Source organism: Miscanthus floridulus, chromosome 3, assembly GCF_019320115.1.
Source record: "Miscanthus floridulus cultivar M001 chromosome 3, ASM1932011v1, whole genome shotgun sequence".
NCBI lineage: Eukaryota > Viridiplantae > Streptophyta > Magnoliopsida > Poales > Poaceae > Miscanthus > Miscanthus floridulus.
In genome coordinates this window covers 137,493,492-137,517,146 of record NC_089582.1, presented here as the reverse complement: position 1 = coordinate 137,517,146, position 23,655 = coordinate 137,493,492, and the positions used below count along the sequence as shown (strand labels likewise).

The following is a 23,655-nucleotide window of genomic DNA, read 5'->3' as shown; positions in this document are numbered from 1 at the left end:
AGCACATGAATATCACGAGCACAAATTTAACATCACAAGTCTCGCTAAATAAAACATCTCACAACACATGATGTGAACATGTCTAAACAGGCAAGCGGGTAGCGTCCAGTGTCTTGATTCCATTACAAAAACAAGTAATGACATATATCAATAAATAAAGGAGAGACACTATAAAGTAGCTCTTCTTTTTTCCAATCTGATGCAAGACACCCACAGCTGCAGTCCGATGCAGAGCCCATCACAGATTCTTGTCGTGCAACAGTTGGCTGAACCAATGTCATCCCACTCTCTGCTAGTCACAACCAAGATTCAGTACCATTTCACAAGCCCTGGGCTTCAATCTTGCAAACCTGTCAACAAATGGGAGTCAATTCAGAACACATGTTTGTTTCACTTTAGCAGAACAAGAATTTCTGTTTGGACTGCCTTTTACCCTACATAGATGTTCTGTCACTACATTGCAGTTTTTATCTATTATTAGTAAATACTCATCTTATTATTAGTAAATACCCGTTCGGCTTACCCCATATCCGGCTTGTTCGGCTTCTTTTTTCAGCCGGAACAGTATTTTTCTCTCACAACAATTCAGCCAGAACAATGTTTTTCAGCCAGTTTCAGCCAAAATTCAGCAAGCCGAACGGGGCCATTTAAACTGGTGTACTATATCACAGCTCTGACACCCTTTTATTTGAGAGAGAGTCTGCTACCTTACTTAAACTGGTGTACTTGTCGCCAAATGCTGTTAATTTGTTATGGTCTAAGTACATAAAAGCAACGAAACTAGCAAATCACAAATAAAACAGGCTATCAGCAATGCACATTTTCCTCATAATTTTTTCACAAATAAAATAAGAGAACAAACTGGCCAGACAATATGGCTCTTCTGAAAATAAACCAGTAAATCTAGATTTAAATTAAGGAATGCTTGTCATGTGGATATTTGATTAAAGAGAACTAAAAAGATGCATTATATCATCAATATAGATTGACTGCTCTCATAATTTTGAATTTTCAAGTACCAGAAGTGAGAATTGCAATGGTGAAATTTTTTTGGGTGTTCATAAGCACTCTGCCTGCCTCCCAAAACTTGTGTGCTGCCACTTCTAACATTAAGATAGTTAGCACCAGTTATGACTTGATGTACCATGCAAATATCAAGTAGTATATATAAACTTTAAAGTAGGGCCAAACAGAAGGGTGCCAGAAACAGACAGGGACTGCGTTTAAAAATATGGGATTCATAAGAATCGATTCAATAATTCTGATGCCATTACGAAATAAGCATAGAAACCCTTGAGAATAGTTTTGCTAGTAATGTTTCCTTTTTAAATGTAAAAAATTCCTAAAATAAAATCTAAAATAAGGATTATGTGATATGATATCCCAACAAGCTTATGCTAAGTTCCTTGGGAGTCTTACAGGGAGAAAATGTTGGTATATGATGTGAAATATTGAGCAAGTTATGCATTAAATAAATAGGATTAAGCATTGAGTGTATGCAAACACAAACTAATATTGAACGGTAATCAGTCTATGTACATCCAGACATGTCTGCACATGAAACTTGATGTTTACAGAAAAGATTCAAGAAGAAATCTGCCATGGAAAAGGCGTACCTGTGTTTCAGTGTATATATTTTAATGCATCATATAAAGAATTCTATCTATTCTTCACAAATAATTCAACAGAAAATATATGATACCTGATTCATGTTCTTGATGATTACTCATCTGCTGCCTCCTCCGAATCCGAGAGTGGTAGCAGGGTACCAAGTCCAATAACATGTCCATTCAGGCATACAAAATACTCAACAGAATCATCATAGGCACCCAGCCTAGCGGAAGCACTCCTTGGAATCATATTTTCCTGGAACATGTTCCATAGCTTGGCCTTACAATAAGGGCACGACTCCGTTGGATGAAACCTAGCCTGCTTCTCAATCAACATCTTCTTTACCCTTGAAGTGGCGAATGACTTAAAGATGCCTCGGAAGAAACCCAAGTCGCCTTCTTCCCCCTGATCAAGATGCTCGCATGGATCTGACACATACAGGACGTCCGACTTGCATGGCAGAGGCAGGAAACTCCTGCCCGCAGTCCTAGAAAAGCGTGTCCTGAACACAAAATGGCCTGGAACATGGATGTTATTAAACAGTCCCCCCTTTGGGCAGCCGTTGCAATAGATGAGCAGCTTCCCCAGCGCTTTCCAGTTCCCATCAACAATGTGGCTGCCACCTGAATGCAAATCCAGCATCATCTTTGGAGCCCTTGCATTACAGAACTCCTTCCACAGCACCTGCTTGGCAACCTCGTCAAACCACTTGCACACACATGACAATATAGCAATCAGCCTGGGGTTCCAGTTCATGTGGCGGAAGACGAGGTACAGAGCATCCTCACTGAGGTGGCCCTTGATGCAAACGCAGCTCGCAGAGTGTGTGCAGCGGTGCTGCTTAAACACCAACACCATCTCCGGTAATCAAATCACTAGAGCAACGATGTCCACCTTCTCATGCCCCCTTCAATCCTGTTTTAAAAAAAGTGGTAAAGTTAAATTATTGGACAGTCATCATTGAATGATTACCAGTGCTGGCAATCAAAGAAAATTCATAGGAATGGCATAAGCGCAGGAAAAATTCTTCCTTTGTCATTCATAAATCTGAAAAACCAACATTTCACTATCACTTGTAAAGCTCGAACTAACAGCACGAAATGCTTCTTAGGCGAACCCCAATGTCGCCTAGGAAACCTAGAGGGGCAGACTGTATGTACTAGCTGCGTGCAGCAAGCAACTACGGTCAATCAGACAGAGCAGGCAGTGCAGGCGCTCGCTTGCTCAGCGTGCGGGGTTCTCCCGGCCAGCGTGGATCGGGAGCTCCTCGACAAGTTATACCCAGGTGCGATTCTTCGCGAGCGGCACGGTGTAAGCGCTACCCGAGCGCTAGCACCTGTCATCTCGGCATTCTTCACTCGAAGAGAGGAGGAGACGGGGCTCGCGGCCAAGCGAGCACACGGCGACGGTGACGCCATTGAACACGCGTTGCGCATCCATTCCCGCGGGACATACAGAGTGACGGCGAACCGAGGCTTACCTGGCGCGTCGCTGCGAGGCTGGCCGCGGCCGGAGCGGGGGAAGATTCGCCGTCTCTGTCGCCGTGGGCGTCGCCTGCGCGCGGCCCCTTCTCCGGTCACCGGCGTGGAGGGCGAGAGACGGACACGGGGTGGTGGACGGGAGGGGATCGGAATCGTCGGGCCGAATCGAGCCGCACCAGATAGGCACCAGACGGATGCGTGCGCCGCGCCCGCGAAGGGGCCAGGGGCAGAACCGACCATCCACGCGGGGCCGTGACGGGGCAGGTCCAGCTGTCCGAGGCGCGGTGCGGGGACGGGACGGCGGAAGCGACCGGGCGGGGCGCGGGGTTACGGAAACGCCCCTGCGCCAGTCGGCGTCCGACTTGGTGCGGTGAGGCCGACACCGGCGGGGCTCGGCCGGCAGGGGCATTTCGGGGAAGTTCGAGTTGAACTGAGGCGTCAAAAAAAAGAAGAAGAAAAGGTGGTGGCCGCGCGTGGCCGGGAACAAGGGCCTCTTTTGTATGGATTCAGGTGTTCCAGCTGCTGCGTTTTTTTTTTCTGTAGAGATACTATTCGTATGAGCAGATTTCCTTTCTCCTCTCTTCTCTCACCGACACAAGAGGAGCTTTTTGGCTTCAGCGTCTCCTCGTGTGTTGGTGTGTAGTGATAGAGAGGAAGAGGAGGGAGGAAATCTGCTCCCGTGAACAAGGGCAATCAGACTGTCTCCGACAACTGCGATCCAAAATACAAAGTATATTCGTCATTTGAGTAGCGCTATAGGCAAAGGATTCAATATCTATTTTTGATCTTCTCCAACAACAAAACCAAAAAAAACGATTATTTCTATAAATGGGTCTTCAGGAGAGAGGATACTCAAATTTGGGTTATGCCTCTCCTGACACCTAAAATGGGTCTTCTATATAGATACTCTGTTGGAGGCTATGGCCATGTTCGTTTGTCTTATGAGCCGTACTATTTTAGCGAACGAACAATGTTTTTTCTTACAGCAAATCAGCGAACAGTACTTTCAGTCATGGTTTTTCAGCAAAGCGAACAGGATCTATAGATATTGTGTTGGAGATTCATTTTAGTTTAGGTTCCGCAATGGGCTCCAGGTGGAGCCGCCTCGAGGCTGGGACACAGGGAGCCGCATAGCATGACGGCATGAGGCGCAAGATGTTCTCCGCTGCGTTACATTAGCCGTTGATTTTCACCCGTATCAGCCATGCTTATCAGTCATGATACAATATTTTTCTCTCACAATAAAACAGCATTAGTCGACTTATAAGCCACAGGAACAATCAAGCGAACCTGTTTATTTGATTAATGGGGTGGACGGTGGGATCGTACGGCGTGAGCGTGGACCGCAGGATCCCTTGGATATTTTCAGTTGTGCTGAAGAGATAGGAACGTCCGAACGTGTGGTGAAAATGAAAATGAAAATGGGGATGAATGACTAGTTTTACCGACACAAGTTTTTTCTTAGGCTGTGTCTTTTACCGACAGTAGCTTTCACGGCTTTGATCTAAAGTCGTTCGAGCATCGTTTAGTGCTTGCATAAAACTACACAGAACCGTGTCTTTTTCAGCTACTATTATTATCTACGACCCGCACCAAATTTCCTGTCATGCCCACGGGCAACTTGCTATCCTGCTGCGATCACCCCGGCCAAACAGTCAGGCAAGCAAACAAATAGAGTACAGCCCACTCGACCACTTGAGCGGTCAGCTTGGCAATTTGCACTCGACACCCCAGGGGCAAGGGGCCCTTGTCCGTAGCTTTCCCTAGCAGAGTTTGGTGGCGAGATTAAAGACGGCATTCCACCGTAACCAGTTGTTGCACTTGCACAGCTTTGCGTTACAAACGCATCATCCTCGCGTAGGCAAAGTGGAGCTCTTTTACACGGCAGCTTCATAGAACATCTCAAAGTTCTCAGCCCTCCAAAGGACACAAGAGGCTATACTGATACTGTTATACCAGCTTTCGGTCCTAACCGTCAGTTGAACACGGAGCATTGCCAACATTTGTGAAAAAACAAGTGGAAACATATTAAGCTTTCAATCCCAACAAAAACTTACTCCCTCCATCCCAAAAAACCAGACGTCCCGAGCAACCGAAGCATTTTCGTGAAACCTGACGTCCTGGGCTCCCGAGGCCTCGCGAGGACGGGTTTACCCCTGGCGAGCCGCTCGCCAACGGTTCCTTCGACTACGCATTAATCGCTCGATGGACCGACGCCTCGTTCTCTTGGTCGCCGCCGTCCTCAGCTCTTGCGTGGAGTAAAGGCGTTGCAGTCCCTCCGCAACACCTCGACGCGCCGTTCTTCTCCTGCCGCTGTGCCGCAGGTGCTCAAACGCAGCATGCCGCCGCCCTCCGCAGCACGCAGTGTTTAGGGTTTTACCGTTCCGCCGCCGCGACCTTGTACGGTTCAACCAAGAACATCGACGCACGCCCTCGCCTACCTCCGCAGCACGCCCTCGCCTACCTCCGCACGCCCTTGCCTACCTCCGCAGCACGGCGCCGCCGCCAGCACGCGCCTCCCTCGCCGCGCCATGGAGTCCGCCGACGCGTTGAACTCGGAGGGCACGGACTCTGTTGTGGCCATGGAGTCCGTCGATGCGCTCGACTTCGTCGACGTGGTGCCGACTCCGTCGAGGAGGTGCCGGACTCCGACGTGGTGCTACCGGACTCCATCGAGGTACTGCCGGACTCCGACCAGCTGGACGAGGTGGTGCACTGTCCTCGCTGCGGCACGTTCCATGCCGGCGGCGTCTTCGGCGAAGCATGCTACGAAGCTCGCAGGTGTGCCCGTTGTGGCCTTTTACATGAGGACTACAATCTCGCAGCAAGGGTGTGCGATAAGATGGAAAAATTTGATTGTGAGGTGTATATTCCTGATGTGCACGAACTTCAAATGAGAGGTGACACAATTCTTCTTCCTGAGCACGTAATGAAGAAGCTGGACGAACAATACAATATGAAGAAACTGGAAGAACAAAAGCTGAAGCAACTGGAGTCACAAGCTAACGACGAGTGCATACAGGATCAGTAAGGTGCAAAAGCTAACATACAGTACATGCATTATCTAATTTGGTGCAAAAGCTAACTTGCTTCTTCTAATGGTTTCATGCAGGGAGAGCAGCTAGTGCTTCGGCTAGCAAAGAAGCTTCACAAGGGACTTTCAATGGCAGCCTATCTTCCCTCTCTAGTCTTTGTTTATTCATGTGAGGAATCTTGATTTTGTTGCAACCCTTTATCTTCATTGCTTCCTTCAAAACAGTTTGTAGTGTCACAAAGATCATATTTGCCTTCTGTGGAGAGTACTCCATAAATGCCTACAAAACATGTGTTCAAGAAATGAATTAGTGAGTTCATTACTTGTCCAAGATCAATTTAAACAATCGAATGGATGATCAATTTACCTGCTGCACGGCTGGAATTAAATCTTGCATTGTTTTTGCATTCTTCTTGTATTGAATAGCTTGAATAGCACGAAAAAAACCCAAGTCTAGAATGTTGAAATCCGGTGAATTGGGTGGTTGACAAATAAGCCGAATGTCAAACCCATATTGCTTAGCATGCTCACAAAAAATAGGATCATCCACTTTTAGATGAGAAGGTGCATTATCTTGTTGTATGAAAATTGGCTTGTGCACATCTTCTCTTGGCCACTTGGCTCGGATAGCGGGCAGCACTTTGTTTATCATGAACTCTCTAATCACATCTCTTGTTATTGAAGTTATGGGCTTGATAACTTGTGCACCACGAAGACGGTTTCCACTTCGTCTAATAGCTTGTTCAAAATTGACTAGTGGAAAACAACCTATTTTGCCATCAAACACACATTCTCTATTTCTAAATCTTGGCCGAGCACAAACACACAAAAACATGAGCCTAGGGATATAATTCTTGTTCTTGCAAGTACGATGTGGTTCATCTTCCTCGGGTAGCAAGTAGTATCTCTCGGATTTTTGAGAGATGTAGAACCATTTCTCATCAATAAACACAAAGTCAAACAAATCCTTAAACTTTGGATCATCAACTAAACCTTGCTCAATCATGTCAATGCACCACTTCAACCTAGTCTTCTTGTTAGCCTCGGTGAGGTAAGGTTTTATGCTACTAGAGTGGCGTCTAAGCAAACCTTTTTTCAAGTACCTATGTATCCTAGATTTGCTAATACCAAGTCTACTAGACACATCTTCTATGGTCATTCTTTGCTTGAGAGGAATGTCCCGCATTTTTTCCAAATCAAGAGGGATTGCTTTACGGCCACTTCTACCTTTCTTTAGATTAGGAACCATGACTGGAATGTTGTGAGCAAGTTGGTTTTTACCTTGCTTCCATATGCGCTGAACTGATCGAATCTTTACTCCAAATTGAGCACCAACAATTGTTGTATCTTGCTTGCCTAGTTTCCCATTCTTACTTCTCATCAACAATGCTTGGTACACTTGTTGTCTAACATGATCAGAATAGTCATGCTTCGGTTGATTTACTTGATCGGCATGTTGTTCTAACAAAAGGAAAAAAACAATCATTTTAATAGTACTCGCGGCATGCTCTCAATATATGAAAAAAAAACAAAGACATTCAACAACAGATGCTCACGGCATGTTCTAGCTCGTCATGCACAAGAGAAGAAGAACATGCTGTAGTACATGCAGAAGAGGAAAACAAGAGACGAAGCATTTTACCGATGCCATGCTCGTCATCTTCAGGCTCGTTCAGATCAAAGCCGGCGTCGCCATCGTCATTTTCAGCCTCGTTGAGATCCAAGGCAAGGTTGCCGTCGTCATCGTCCGCTAAACGTTCAGATCAAAGGGAAAGAAAGCATCAGCTTCATTGCAAGTACGGAGAAAACGAAAGAACAAAATGAGAAAAAAATTACCAGGAAGGTTTTGTAGGTAATCAAAATCGACAGCACCAAAATCATCTAATGGCAAGTTCAAATCGAACCCTGTCCAAAAAAAGAAGAAAGAAAATGAGAAACGTTACCACACGTTCTTGCTTTGAATATAAAACAAAAAAACCAAACAAACTGAGTAGTACATTACCATTTATGGTGTCGTCCTCCAATATTGGCTCATTGAGATCGACGTCGCCGTCATCTTCTTCCAAACGAATGTTCAAATCAAATGGATTAGCCATTGCATTTGAGAAGGAGTGGAGAAGGAAAGAGTGGAGCACGACAAGCATGGGAGTGGTACAGTGGAGAACGAGGCGTTTTAAATGAAGCAGCAGCCAGAGCAGTCGAAGCGTCCAGAGACCGGCCAGATTAGCGCCAAATTAGAATGCTTGGAGCGCGGACAGAAAAATTACGTGGCCACGCACAAACCCGAGCGCGAACGGCGCAAAAACAAGCACCAACGCTGCCCAAACGCGCCAAAACAACACCAAACGCGCTCCCACCCGCACCAGTGCCATGCGAGCCAACGCGCACGTGCCACGCCCCACCCAAACCCATGCAAAATGAAGCCACGGGCAAAAAAAATGCGTCCACAGAGTTTCGACCTCGAGACTCAGGGCTCACCCACACCGCACTAACCAGATGAGCCAGGAAACTTTCTCGTATGGATAGCGCTCGCAACAGTATTTAATAGGGGCATATAGGGAAAACTATACCCTAATTAATGACTCCTTGGTAAGCACAATCATGTCCTAAACGTCAGGTTTTTTGGGATGGAGGGAGTACATAGTTAACGCCTAATTTGGGAGCAAAAGTCGACGTCACTAAAAACCGTACGAGTAACTGTTAACAACTCTGCTCGATTGTTGGGTTTGGGTCCAGTCTTGCCACTTGCCAGCAATCTGGTGGGAATCATTATTGTCTCGTATCGGTTGAAGACCCAAGTAGCCCAACAGTACTCTCCAGAAAAATAGCCTTCATACCAAATTCAAAATTTCAGATTACTGTGTGCAAACATTTGCAACGATGACCACATAAGCTGGTATACAAAAAGTGAACACTGAAAGTATAAAAATTGATTGAACAAAATAAGCTACCCTGAATGGTTAAAAAAACTCATCACCTCGTTTTTTGTTAGAAAAATGCACTAGATAATCCAACACTTGATTGCCAAAGACATCACTCAGCTTCTTAGCCGACACTATGTGTTAGTAGGCATCAGGATGTTCTCAAAGTCTGGCCATAAAATTTTCTGCCTTCCTTTTGGCATATTCATGAACTATAGTAGCCGTGCTTTCTCTACGGCCTGTTCGCTTGATCGTTTATATGGCTTATAAGCCGGCTGATGCTGTTTTGTTGTGAGAGAAAAACACTGTAGCATGACTGATACGATCAAGCGAACAAGGTGTGATGGCCTATGTCGCAGATAGAACTCAGCAATCAATATTCTATTTTCTTCAGGTAAGAGATCACCGTGATGGCCCTGAAAAAAAACACCAAACATAAGATGCTGACAGCCAGAATTATCAAGTCATCACTCTGAGGCAACTAGTGCCGTCTTAAATCTGATCATCCGACTAATCATGATTAGTCATCCAGTTAGCTCACGGACTACTAGCCACAGAAAGAAATTGTGAGCAACCCAGATGGGCTGGGGGCACTTGGGCACTGGGCCTTCTGTTTTTAGCCCATAAGTGACCATGCTAGATGCTTGCTATGTTTACAAATTCATGATAAGTGCACTATGCAGCTGCGCACTGGTGCTGTAGTCTAGTAGCAGTACTTCTAGGAGCTGTGCTAAACAGGCCCTTGACTGCTTAACTACTTCATACTTATACAGTCATTCTATTTACTAGTATACATCCTTGGTAGCAAGGCAAGTAGGCAGGACAACTATGCTGGACTAACGCACTAGTCACTGACCAATCGGACCTGATTAACGACTAAAAACACGATTAATCGGCTGATCAGGACCATACAACTAGACGATTTGAAAACATTGCTGACAGTTAGGGGCTAGCTTACAGCAAATATTAATCCACAATTGTCTCATTTGGAGGTGCATTTAGCGTACAAAATATATGGATTGGAACATAAAATAAAACTTTCCAGCTTTGGAGGGGGAAAAGGTTCATTCAGATCACTTCAAAATCCAGTGAGTCTAAAGGTGACAATTTAAACAATCCAATAAACATACCAGATTTGCAAATCAGCTATTAAACTCCACAGTGTTTTCTATATGAATTGTTACAGTCCAGGTCAAACATCACGTATATGCCAAATTTGGTAGTTTTAGTTTGTGTTAGTGATTCTTGTATAATAATTCAAGAGCCAGGTTGTGTTTACACCTAGAAGCATAAGATAGTTTATGAGATAAGATCCACAATCAATATATGGCTCTGACAATATCTTAGAGGCCGCTCTCTGCAAGATTCAACTTATATTAAACAGACTAATCAGACATAGAATAGATTCAACAGCACAAGTGACTGGCATAAATTTAAGCAAAGCTAAAGAGGCCTGTTGAGGTGGAGGTGACTTCTGTTGCTTTCAATAAAAAGCAGTACCAAGTGGTCTTTGGTCTATAAACAGGCCTTTGGTAACAAAGGTATGACGCTATGAGCACTATTATTGTAAAGTTCAAAGATAAAGTTTTCTTTTTCTTGGCTGAAACCTGAAAGCCAAAGGTAGCAGTACCATATGATGATAGATAGAACTTTGTTAATAGTGGATTGAGGTTATGATGTCTTCTATAAGGTATGATGATAACTGGAATGAAGAAAGTGCACTTACCAGGCGGGAAACTCTATCACAAACAGCATGGTGCATGAGGATTCCAGCTGCAACAGATACATTAAACGAATCCACCATGGCTTTCATTGGAACGCTACAGTGCAAATCTGATAGCTCTAGCGCATCATCACTTATACCCCTGCCACCAAAGAATTAGTTAATACCCAACTTTCATTGTGCGGTGAAATATTAATGTATCAGCTAATCTACGTATCATGATGGAAAATAAATGCCTATGCATGCACTTGGTATAGTTATTTAAATGATTTTAGTCTTGTATAATAAAGAATTATTTATTGGGTCTTTTAAGAGTTTGGTTATATAATATTGTTTGTTTAGCTTTGATAGTGGTTTTGTTGTTTAAATATTTAGCACTTATGGCCTCTAGTAAGATGGTCATTCATGTTAGTGATATATCATTTGATGTTTTTATTGTTGTTTCCGAATCGCTTAAACAAAAAATGTTGAATTGTTTTTACATGTTCAGCTATGGGAAGTGATGTTAGTAGAGACTCAAATATTGCATCGCAAAGCTAGTAAGCAGATCTAAGAAATGTTTTCATAAAAAAAATGTGCTTTGAAAAATAAAGGGGTAGAAAAATACATCGGAAAGCACAACCTAGTAATTGAGTGCTTATTTCTAAATGTAATGCAAGTTCAACATAAGATACATATCCAGATACAAGGAACAGCCCATACCTAAGCTCATTGCCCACAACAATAGCTGTTGGTTGAGACCAATCCATGTCATACACACAAACCTAAGAAAATTTGGAACATAATTATTCCCTCAACCATATTACTTATATGTGAGAAAACTTAAATCCTGATGAATGGTGAACAACTGATACATATGTCATTGATTACACTCCAAAAATCCATTTATGACACACAAAACTTTATACTCTGGGTATCCTCAGACAGAACATAATGATCAAACACTCCAACAATACGGTTTGACAGCAAATACTTTCTTTAATAGATGCATCTTGTCTCCGTAAATCACTGGACATACTAATAGATGCATCTTGTCTCCGACAATACAGTTTGACAGTAAATACTGTTTGTACAAAATAACTGCAGCTTTTCACAGAAAAACAACAGATGATCGTGCATTCAATGACACGTGGCATCTGAAATTTATGTGGAATACTGGATCATAGATTTCCAAGGAAACCAATAGATAAAGATGTAGAAGGGTAAAAAATACCAAATCACTAAAATGTTGAAGAGTGAAAAAATACCGAATCAGTTCCCAAATAAGTGGTCGCAATGCGATAACCACGCTTTTTTTATGCACTGAAACATTCTGCAGGTGAGTTCCATATCTCAATGTCAAGCCATTTCTCAGCACCCATGCTCACATGCCTGTTGTCTCTATACCTGCAAAAGTAAAGAAGTATTTGAATGAGGAAGAACAGTTTACTTGAGTGGAACCTATCATTTCCAGAGGATGTAATGTCAAACTGGTGAATTTTCACCCTTAATGGATATCTAGCTTAACAACTCCTCGGTATACTCCTATATGTTAAAAATTCTAAACAGAACACACGATCAATGTGAAAACACTAGTATAATAGTAATCTGCAAAAAAAATCCTTTCATGATCCATCCAAGTTGAGAATGAGAACTAATTAGCAAGAGTACAGATCCAGTAGCCAATCTGTCAACTTTAAGAATGCAGATCAATCTGTTTATGTAGGGACCTTTTCACAGTTCTAAAATGCAACAGCATAGTCTATCCAAACACAATGCATAAAGTAAATCATGTAGTTCAAGCTCATTGAATTAAGTAAACAAAATGCACGAACCCAAACACAATACCTATCACCTATCTGGCACCTCAAAATAGAGCAGGCAATTTATTATGCAAACTACTCAGTGTTATGCAGCAATTCAGGTTCACTCTTCACCTCTGCACCTTTTGCTGCTATCACAGGATATGACGTGCACGGACTGCAAGCCGAGCGCGTCGGCGGAGCGGAACGCGGCCGAGACGTTGCCGAAGTCGGAGAGGCTTTCCACCACAAGGCAAACGGCGTAGCTCCGGTTGCCAACGGCTCGTCGAATCCGGTCCCGACGCGCCTCGAGGATGTGCGGCTCCAGCACCTCGATGACCTCCCCGCTGCACAGCTCCGCGCCCCCGGCCGCCGCAGGCCGGAACGCGTCCAGGTACGGGAACCACCTCCTCTGGCCCCCGGTCCCCGCCGCCCCGGGCACGGCGTCGCCGTCGGCGCGGCGCTGCAGCTTCATGAGGCGGTCGATCCGGCCGCGGGAGCCGGAGGAGGCGGCGGGCGGGCGCGGGTGCAGGAGCTGCTCCACGGTGTCGACGCCATCCTCGTCGTCGGGAGCAGCGGCGGCGGCGGTGGAGAGAGAGGAGGCGCGGCGGCGGCGGTGGAGAGAGAGGAGGCGCGGGGGCCAGGCCTCAGCGGCGCAGCCTCCCTCGGCTTCCGCTCGATCGCTACCAGCCTCCCACGCCTCGCGCCCAGGCGACCGCCGCCAGTTCCCTTCCGGCCGCCGGCCGCCCTCGGCCATCCCTTTCCGCCGGCCGCCACCTCCCCGCCGCCACTTTTTTCGCCCGCCCTCGCTCCCCCGCTACCACCTCCCCGCCGCCACCGCTCTGCCCCGCGCCCGCCCAATCGCCCACCTCCCCGCCGCCACCCCGTCCGTCGCCCGTCGCCTGCTCCAGCGCCCGCTGCCAGCGAGGCCGCTCCGCCTGGCGTCAGCCTGTTCGTTTGGGCGTGGTCTGTCCTAAACGATAGTAAATTTACACCTGAAACAATATTTTTTTCTCATATGAATTAACCCCTACTTTTTTTTATAAATAAATAACGATACGAACTAGCCAACCCAACAGACCGTATTCCCGTCGTCACGTCCAGGTCAGTCACTGTCCTCTCACTTTTTCTTCATTCTCTATTAAGTAGAATGATAGATCGATGAACTACACTTCTGTTGATCTGTCCATATTCAAAACACTTGCTGCCACTAAGAAGACCTCAAGTCGTGTTAAAGCAAAGAGCGAGGCCCCGTTTGCGTGCTTTTAAACCCAGCTTAATCCGTTTATTTTTTCATTCAAAACAGTGTTTTCTCTCACAAATTCATCCAGCATTCCTTCAAACCATCCAGATTCCTCCAGAATTCAGACAAGCAAATAGGGTCTGAGTTAGCCTCTTCCTCATGATGAGAATGAGTACTTTGATGTCTTGGATTTGTGGAAGGTGGCTGGAACTCGCTTCCCTACTTTAATGTTGATTGCTCGTGATATTTTAGCAATTCTCATAACCACAATAGCTTCTGAATTCGCTTTTTAGCACTAGTGGGAGGGTTCTAAGTGAGCATCGCAGCCGTCTTACTCCACAAATGTTGGAAGCTTTGATGTGCAGCCAAAGTTGGTTTCGACACAATCTTAAAGGTAAAGAATTATGCTTTTGATTCCTGCAGCTTGTCAATGTTCAGCCTGTTCGGTTGGCTGATTCGTATCGTTGCTGGTTCGTGAAGAAGTACTGCTGGTTGGTTTGTGTAAGAGAAAAATACTGTTCCGGTTAAAAATTTACGATCGTTTACGACAAGCCACAGCCAAACAAACAGGCTGGTTGTCATCTCATTCTAATGATCTTATGGCAGCAGCTTATTAATGTCGTCTTCTTATTCCAATGTGTATTTGTAAGTCAAGATGATGGAAAGATTGACACCTTTTGGTCCTGCCTCGAAGACATTGAAGAAGAAATAAAGGAAGAACCTTGCATCCTTATCGTCGACTCTAATTAAATTTGCTGTTCATTTGTATATGTTATGTGAACAATATTTGTGTGATTTGAGCCATGTGTGTGGTCACTTGTGCTTGTTGAACCATATTTATTTGGCTTATACTCTTGTTATTAAGACGTTGAACAATAGTTGTGAATTGTTATTTATGAATTTATGCTGTTGTGCATTGGATCTGTGATCTGTACAAGTTTATGATTGTGAACTGTGAATTTGTGATCTGGCTGGCGGGTACGGGTGTGCCCACGGGTATACTGTGCCCGCAGGTGATGGGTGCGGATTCAATTTCGTGCCTGTGACGGGTCGAGGGCGCAGGTGCTGGCACAGAGTTTGCCTCATGGGTGTGGGTTCGTAAACCCTCTACCCGTGGGGTAATGTGCCCGTTGCCGTGCATAATTGCTGGGGTCGTTTGCGAGGCTTGGGCTCGGGGTTTTTTTAGGGGGGGTGGGGGGTGGGGGGGGGGGGGGGGAAGCGTGTACCTGCCGCTGTCGGAGCCGAAGGTACAGCAGGAATGCAGGATCCCCTATGAGAGTCCTGGGGCTATTTGGCTAGCAGCCCAGTTTCCGGAGGCCGTTCTGCGCCAGGCCCGGCAACTAGGGCCTTGTTTAGATTACAATTTTTTACAATCTGGACACTGTAGCACATTTCGTTTGTATTTGACAAACTTTGTCCGGTTATGGACTAACTAGGCTCAAAAGATTCGTCTCGTGATTTACAACCAAACTGTGCAATTAGTTTTTTTTTACCTACATTTAATGCTCCATGCATGCGTCCAAAAATTGATGTGATGGAGAGAGAGTAAAAAAACTTAGAATTTTGGGTCTTGTTCACTTTGCAAATTTTTTGAACCCTATGAATAGTACCACTTTCGTCTTATTTGGCAAATATTGTCTAATCGTGGACCAACTAGGCTCAAAAGATTCATCTCGTGATTTCCAACTAAACTGTGTAATTAGTTATTTTTTTTACCTATATTTAATACTCCATGCAAATGGCTAAAAATTAATGTGATGGAGAGAGAGTGAAAAAACTTGGAATTTAGATGGCATCTAAAGAAGGCCCTGATGGGATCTAAACAAGGCCTAGCACTGGGTTTGTTTTGCAGAAACGACCTACAAAACACACCGCTGAAAACCCACAGTTCCTGCCACGCAACGCAACACAAACTTCGGCCCACCCACCGTCACCCGAGCTGTCCCCCGCTAGGCCCGCGCCTCCACTCCACGCAAGACCAAACCACGCCGAAAACATGCCGCACACGGCACACCGCACAGGTACCCTCCCTAGCTAGGCATGGCGCACGCGACTTTTCACGTGTGCAACGTACGCCGCTCCAGTCTCGCGGCACACCTCGATCCTTGACGGTTGCCGCCAGGCGCCAGCCGCGCGGTCGATCACTCGATCCCATGACCCATGCCCAGTTTTGACAGTTGCCCCCGTCTCTGCCGACAGCGGCGCCTTTCGCGGGTCCGCCACGACCCCCCGGCCCCGCGCGGCGGCGATGCCGATGCGTGCGCGCTAGCTAAAGGCGTCTGGTTCGTAGTGTTGTTGGTTCGTTTATGTAAAAAAGAAGTACCGCTGGCTGATTCTGAAGAACAGTATTTTTTATGAGACGGCTGGCCAGCCTAGCCCCAGCCAGCCAGCCCAGCGATCACGCTGAGGAGCGCCAGAGGACAGCCAACAACGCGCGCACGCATGTGCCGCTGATCGCGACGGCGGCGGGGGAGCTGGGAGCAGGCCTGGAACAGACAGAACAGGAGCGAAGCCAAGCCAGGTCGGCGAGGTCGCGGCGACGCCGATCGCGACGGCTAACCGCTGCGCTAATACTCGCCCGTCTCGCTCGCTACGCATGTGCCGTATCCCGTATGCATACGCGCGGCGCCCGCCTAGCTCGGGGCCACCAACTTGCCAAGAGCCAACCACCGTCCCGGGCGGCGCCGATGTGTCCAACAACCATAATTCCGCCTCGATTTCCCTGGTTCTGAAACGGACATACTACGAAGGAATGACCAAGCCAATCATACGGTCCAGAGACCGCTGCCTGTGCCTGATTGCGATGGTTAATTACACACGATTAGTTTATCCAAGATGCTGCGTCGTCCAAGTATCTTGTGCCGGGCAGACACCAAACGAAAAGGCCGGATCGCACGTGCTGATATGCTGCACGTAGCCGAGCTCCCAGCTGTACGTGAGCTCACCGAATTTCGTCCGGTTCCGATCCACAGCCGAGAACATCACACCCAGCTCAGCTGGTCACGTAGACTGACTTGTAGTCTAGTCCGTACGCTCACCGATCCTGGAGGCCTGGAGAGACGTAGGCGTCCAGGTGCAGCGCAGAGCAAGGCTAGCAAGTCAAAGCACGGGTTTGAGCTTTGAAGTTGAGCTCCATAGGAACAACGAAGTTGCTGGACAAATACACCAGCAGCAGCACGCGAATGTTCACGTCATTGGTTTCTCGTTTTGCGCGTGACAAGTTTCCTTCCGAAACAACATTCTTTTTTTCGGAATAATGGATCGGGTGGCTCAACAACAACCATCGACAATAATGATCTTGCTGAGGCATAATAAAGCTTCCATTGTATAAAGAAAACTTCAACGCTATTTCATCTAAATTTTAGCTAAAGTTCATCCAAACAGACGAACTAATGGGTGTACTACTTCAACTCCAACAAGCTAGACCCGTTTGATTAAGTTAAAGAATTTAGAATTTTGATAAAAAAAACTATACACCATCCAATCGGGGGAGATAGTAAGACAGATTCTGAAAAGTCTTAATATTACTCAAAAATCTTAGGATCTGCTTCGCGCTAGATAATTCAGATTTTTAGAATCCCTAGTCATCCAAACGACACCTTATTAGTTCACTACTCCCGGCAAACTTGAGCTAAGTTGAACTAAAAATTGACACAAAACGCGGCAAGGCATAGATGCCCTCTCACCTTCCTTCCTCTCTCATCTCTCACATGTGCACAGGGTAGTGTAGCCTAATCAAGCATGAGTCACCTATAGTTTATTTGGTCCAAACACCACCCAACTAAATTGTCGGGTTCATAAACCCGGGGTCCCTCATGGACCGACTTTCCAGTAAAGGCTCGGCCCAGCAGACAACGTTGCGAACCAACGCGTAACTCTTGGGCCGCCCCAAGTACCTAAACGACAGGCCAGAAGGGCGATCCAATCTCTAACCGGAAGGCCTAGCCGAGGAGGAACGGCGCTCGCTTCCGACTCCGGCCCACCTCTTCGATCGGAGCGCTCGCTTCGGTCTCCAGCCCGCCTCCGGACGGCCTCGTCGCCCGGAAGGCCTGGCCAAAACACCGCTTCCGACTCCAACCCGCTCCTCCGACCAGGAATGCGCTAAACCCCTACTTACAGCTCCACTTCGGTTGGTGCAATCAGAGCCGACTGGGACCAACCGATCGAGGACGTCCGCTCGGTAAGGACCAGAAAACGGACGGAGAAAGTAAGGCAGGGCACTCAAAGTCAACCGCAATACCAAGGACCATATCATATGCACATGCCGGACAGTAACCTGCAACCCTCCTGGCATGACAGAACCCAAGCAGTGTTGTAGGCGTCGACATTTTCCCTACAGTGTTGTGGGCGCCATCAGCTCCCATACCAGACAAATACGGTAGGGCTCCTCCACATGCCTCTGGGTATCAACAGTGTTGTGGGCGCCGGCATTTACCGTACCAGGCAAACATAGTAAAACGCCTTGCATACCTCTAGGTATCAACAGTGTGGCAGGCACCGACATCTGCCATACCTGAAGAAGACAACATAACCTTCCACGTGCATCGGACACTAAACAGTATTGCGGGCGCCTACCATCATCATGTACCCACCGACGTGGGCAACAAGACTTAGTAAGCATACGTACTCTCTCCCTCTCACTTGTAAAGCCATCCATTCATTTTATAAAAGGGGATGCGCTCTCTCTAACACAGGTCAGTTGATTCAGATCAATCAGGTTCACTAGTACACAACAACAGAACCACCATATTCAAACCTTGAGCACACGCTCGAACACATAGCACGTAGCGGAGCTTCCGTCATTCTCGGCCCCTCTGACCAGAGTCCGACCGGACCTCTTGTACCCCTCATCTTTCTTCTTCTCGTTTGTAACCCCACTGCAAACTTCGAGCACCTGGGCTCAGGAATAAAGTCACCGACCGACTCAAACTAGACGTATGCCACGTTGCCTGAACCAGTATAAACCCTGTGTCATTGAGTGCTAGGCCACCTCCGATCACAACGTACGGCAAAACTATAAATATTTACGTGTTGGGTACCGATGAGGGTGACACGTCGGCCGTACGTGCGTGCGTGTAAATAAAGTTGAATAAGCAAGCAGTAAATTTAATCCCAACAATTGTTAGTCAAATTAGAGCCCGTGGAGATAACGAACGTGTTGTCACATGGACGGTGATCGTCTGATCGTGCAGCGCGTACGACGAAGATTTCCTACGAAAGCAAACAAACCTGAATTTTAAGTTCGAGATGGGAGGAAAACATGTTCGCGCGGACGTCAAGGTCGGCGAAAGAATCAGCGGGCCCCGGGAGGAGCGTGACGTTATGTCCCCATCTGTTGTGAACGAACCACGATATTATTATTATTATTCGGGCATTTGGGGCAATATATATGATTATTATTCGGGCACTTTGGGGCAATATATATGGAAATGAGTCTGTCTACTACATAATTATGAGTTTTATATAGTTTTAACATATGAATTTTTTTGCACCATAGAATTAAGATCCAACAGCCTCCACCCTTCTTCTACCTCCAGCCTCCAGTCTCCACATATCACAGATCATAGATCACATATCATAAATTTTTTCTATGAAAGGACAAATCACAGATCCGCCGCCAGCTACGGCGGCGGTGGCGCGGGCGCGGGCACGAGCGCCGGGGCGAGCTAGCCGGTCGCCGGCACCGACGCCCGGTGGTCACCGGTGAGAAAGAGAGAGGGAGAGAAATACAAAAAAATCCATGTGTTTTTTTTATACTAAAACACATATGTGTTGTATAGCATTTCTTATGGAAATTTAGTTGCTTGCGCTTTCGGGGTTCAGGGGCACCTCAGAAAATATCTGCAGCTCTAACTAATGTCGACATGCCGTGCTTTGACGCTGCACCACCACATAAAAAACATGCTCTCGTAAAACAGATTACTTGGAAGGTAAGCCAGGATTTCTTAATCTAACATATGAGTTACGACCTTTGACTCTTAAATCAAAACAAAATTTGCATACAATTCACATGCTAATATTGCATCACCGTTTCGCTAAAAGAAAAAATAACATAACATTTGAGTATCATATATATGCTACTCGTATATATATAAATGTCATAGCCATTCTCGACCTTGGGTCTCCTATGAGCAAAGCGTCCACACATACGACTTGCCCCTCTAGGTTGCTCCAACCTCCGACAAACGACAGTCCTATACTGCGCTACCGCCGCTCGAGCTAGAATTGGGGACAATGTCATTTGAAATCTTGAGCTAAACACTAGAATTGGGAATGATGCTGGTTGAAATTTTGTGGGAACATGCGACCGTTGTTAGTGACTTAGGGCTTATTAGACCAGAATAGAGGCCCTCTCTTTCATGTCTATGAATCCCCACTAGGTTAGTCCTTGCTCTATTGATCTGCTCTGTGTTGGCCTAAACTGGTTCATCGTGAGTACTTGTCGTCTTTAACCTATAGATCACTCAGTGTTTTTTTAACTTGTGCTCACATGACAAAAACTTCGAGGCTTAGGGAAGGGCTATAGGTGCACAATGGCGGTGGGGGCTGAATAGGTGCTCAATGGCATCTCGCCCCACCACTAGATCCAACACTAACCACATTAGCAACTGCAACAACCTGAGGGTTGCCAGTCACGTCCTCACTGCTCAAAAGTTGAGCACGGCAAAACAAGTATTCAGCCTGACCAATGTAGTGTACTACAACCAAAAGTTGAATAGTTTTGCACATGTTATAAGTGAGGAGTGCATATATGATAAGCCTCCGAACTAGAGTCTAAGCTCGTCCCATGGCTACGTTGTTTGAGGCTTCGAGCTCGGTCAGTCATCAAGAGTGGTTGTTAGATGTCACTTTGCTCTAAAAGGCTCAACACCATCCATAATTGAATTGAACTTAAGCACGTTGATTTTCCTAAACGAGGCGGTATAGCATCGGAACACGTACGGTACTTTTTTCCACGGTTTCAATGCAACTTGTCCTCGATAGGGACTTTAGTAGTTTAGTCGTCTAAACTTTAGACATAAAAAATTAGTTGGGCTAACAACTAGTCCACTTTAGACATAAAAAGTTAGTTGAACTAACATTTAGTCCATTTGATTAAACATGCGGGGTGGAGAGGAGGGGCGTGCAGGGCATATGCCCCCCCCCCCCCCCGTAAACTTGCATGTATATATTTACAATATATACTTACAATCTTTGTTGGTTCTATTAATTTTTGAGATTATAGATACAAATATCTCCTCAACTAAGGTAATCAAAGTTCTAGAAATAAAATATATCTTCTTCTTATGTTTTTCTCAAGTTTTGTCTCTTGATTGTACCATTCTTTATGGCTAGATAAAATAAATATGATGTGAACCGTTGGTTTAGGCCCGTCTGGATGAACTAGGACCAGTGATTAGCTGACTAGTAGTTAGTTGACTAGTGATTAGTTCAGGACTGGTACTATCTCAACACAAAGTCGTTTATACCCCTAAGTTTGTTTTGATAATCTGTTGCAAATTGCAATCAAGCGTAAACATACTAGAGGCAATGTCGGATTACCGACGCCCGTCGCGACTCGCTAAGGGCTAGGCCTCCACTCCTCCCGCATGGGAGGTAGGGCGATGCCTAGTCCCGTTAGTCCATGTTCGCTATAAAAAAGTACAGGTCAGTCGCGCTAAAAAAACTCAACTATGCGATCAAAAGTAACATAGGTACATACCTACACGAAATGGGCAGGGCCCTAAAGCCCCGACCCATTGACAACGAGCCCGCCATACGAGGACCGCTCATGGGTCGCGACCCACGCCCCTCACATCGATCGAGGGAGGAGCCGACCCGACCGATTCCCGATTGGCCCGTGAGTCGCCACGACCGTCGGCTCATGGTGCACCCGCTGGGGCAACTGATGGGGCATCTCCCCATTGTGGATCACGCACACACACTGACCCCGAAGATGTGAGGGTATGAGCGCGCTCCTCTGACCGGCCGGCATGCCCCACCACGCTCGAAGCAGCGAGGGGCGAAGACAACGACGCCTCCGAAGGGCGTGGCAACCGCACCCGCTTCGCCTCTCGCTCGACGGCGGCGTCCAAGCTCGTGGTGCGCTTCCTTACATAGGAACGTCGCCGTGCCTCTCCGTAGCCTGCCCACCACCGCCGGCCGCGGGCGTAGGCGCATGATGCTCCACCAAGGTCGCAACGATGCCCTGGTCTCCATCATCCTTGGAGGTGCTCGAGTCACCACCCATCTCCGTGGGCTCCTCTAACTCGAGCTCCGCCTCCACGTCGCTTTGGTTTTCACTGGCCCGCACCCGCCGGGCGATATCTTTCTCCTTCTTGTGCCTCCTTCGGGCCTTCTCAGCTCTCTTCTTCTTTTTGGCAACCGCTGCCTCTTTCAGAGCGGCTTGTCGAGTTGTGCCCTCTGGTCCCCTCGGGAGATACGGCCAGGATTTGTAACCAGAGAGTCCCTACGAAACTGACAACTCGAAGTCAAAACAAAGGAGAGTAAGAGAAAAAAGGTCACAGAATAAGGAGAGGGGAGCATACCAGAGTGGACACCTTCACGGCATGGAGAGGTCCGGGCTTTCCTTTGAGGGACTCCTTATCCCTCAGCTGCAGCACCCGGTCGAGTCAGCTCCAGACCTCGTCCTTCACCAACTCCTCCGGCGACGCACGGTCGAGATTTGTTGGGCCCAAGTAGTTCCATATCGGCCACCTTCTCTCCGCCAGCGGAGTGACTCGATGGTGGAAGAAGGTGTGGAACACCCACAGCCTATCGAGGCTGTGCTGCACCAGCTTCTATAGCTCTACCTCAATGACCTCCAGCTTATTCTGCCGACTAGAGGGCTCTCACGACCAGTTCTCCCTCCTCTCCGGTCTTCTTCCAGTGAACGGCGAGAATGGTGTCTCTGCTGGGTTCCTAATATAGAACCACTCCCCATGCCACCCCTGATTGGAGTCGCAGGGGGGTACATGAGGTAGGAGCCCGATGGCCTCGGCTTCTTCTGCAAGGCGAAGCCCCCAACCGGTGCACTCCTGGGTGGCTTCCCCTTCGACAGGGCTCGCCCGGTGAAGATCCGCTAGAATAGATCCACATGCGGCTCCATCCCGAGGAAAGCCTCGCAGACAGTGATGAAACCAGCGATATGCAGCACCCCAGTCGGATTGAGGTGCTGCAACTCTAGGACCCACTCGTTGAGGAGCCCACACAAGAACCAATGCGCGGGATATCCTAGCCCACGCTCATGGAAGGCGAGGAAGGAAACAACCTCGTCGCTCTGAGGTCGCGGAACGGCTTCCCCAAGCACAAGAGCCCTCTAGTGCACTACCTCCTTCGGCGGAAGCAGCCCCTTCTCGACAAAGATGGCCAGCACCGCCTCATCTATGTTGGATAGCCTCTAGTTCGACATCATGCTCCGGACTTGTCGGTGTTTCTGACCGGGGGGTCCACAACCGACTAGTAAATTTGTTCTGCGTGCTCCCGATTCCGGATGGTGATGCAAAGAGATACAAGATTTATACTGGTTCAGGCAATCGATGCCCTACGTCCAGTCTGAGGGATCGAACTTGTATTCCTTGCACCGAAGTGCTCGTAGTAGGGGGTTACAAGCTAAGGGAGAGAGGGAACTAGTCCCAGGTCTCGGCAGGGTGTCGCGTGGGCCATCTGAGACGTTGCTCTCAAGCGGTTGGAATGTGTGTGTGTGTGTGTGTTCCCCCGTGTTCCTCCCCTTTCTAAGTGGCCCAAGTCCTCTCCTTTTATAGTTGAAGGGAGGACAAGGACAGTACATGTATTACTATGCGGCGTCGTGCCGACAGGGATGGCATGTCCGAGCCCTGTGGCCTGTTCCTGTAGCGGCGTGGTCATCGGAGTGGTCCATCC

The 23,655-nt window shown here is 47.2% G+C and overlaps 2 protein-coding genes and 1 pseudogene across 2 annotated transcripts; all 3 read right to left on the bottom strand.

The window, feature by feature from the left end:
* Nucleotides 1–6: 6 nt before the first annotated feature.
* On the bottom strand, nt 7–3,326 carry LOC136542572 (EID1-like F-box protein 2). The gene is made up of 3 exons (XM_066535075.1): nt 3,092–3,326; nt 1,703–2,526; nt 7–350 (listed from the first exon to the last, which is right to left on the bottom strand). Exon 2 carries the CDS (start codon nt 2,467–2,469, stop codon nt 1,723–1,725), a length of 747 nt encoding a protein of 248 aa, XP_066391172.1. The 5' UTR covers nt 2,470–2,526; nt 3,092–3,326; the 3' UTR covers nt 7–350; nt 1,703–1,722.
* A 2,645-nt stretch (nt 3,327–5,971) lies between these two features.
* LOC136544527 (uncharacterized) lies at nt 5,972–8,222 on the bottom strand. The gene is made up of 6 exons (XM_066536662.1): nt 8,129–8,222; nt 7,963–8,031; nt 7,769–7,876; nt 7,408–7,587; nt 6,494–6,579; nt 5,972–6,406 (listed from the first exon to the last, which is right to left on the bottom strand). Exons 1-6 carry the CDS (start codon nt 8,220–8,222, stop codon nt 6,197–6,199), a joined length of 747 nt encoding a protein of 248 aa, XP_066392759.1. The 3' UTR covers nt 5,972–6,196.
* An 837-nt stretch (nt 8,223–9,059) lies between these two features.
* LOC136542570 (uncharacterized) lies at nt 9,060–13,502 on the bottom strand (annotated as a pseudogene).
* Between the last annotated feature and the right edge of the window lie 10,153 nt (nt 13,503–23,655).

Coding starts and splice junctions, on each gene's coding strand:
- LOC136544527 (XM_066536662.1), bottom strand. CDS start 8,222: ATGGCTAATCCATTTGATTTGAACATTCGTTTGGAAGAAGATGACGGC. Junction 8,032..8,128: donor GGAGGACGACACCATAAATG/GTAATGTACTAC, acceptor TTTTTTGGACAG/GGTTCGATTTGAACTTGCCA. Junction 7,877..7,962: donor TTACCTACAAAACCTTCCTG/GTAATTTTTTTC, acceptor CTGAACGTTTAG/CGGACGATGACGACGGCAAC.
- LOC136542572 (XM_066535075.1), bottom strand. CDS start 2,469: ATGGTGTTGGTGTTTAAGCAGCACCGCTGCACACACTCTGCGAGCTGC.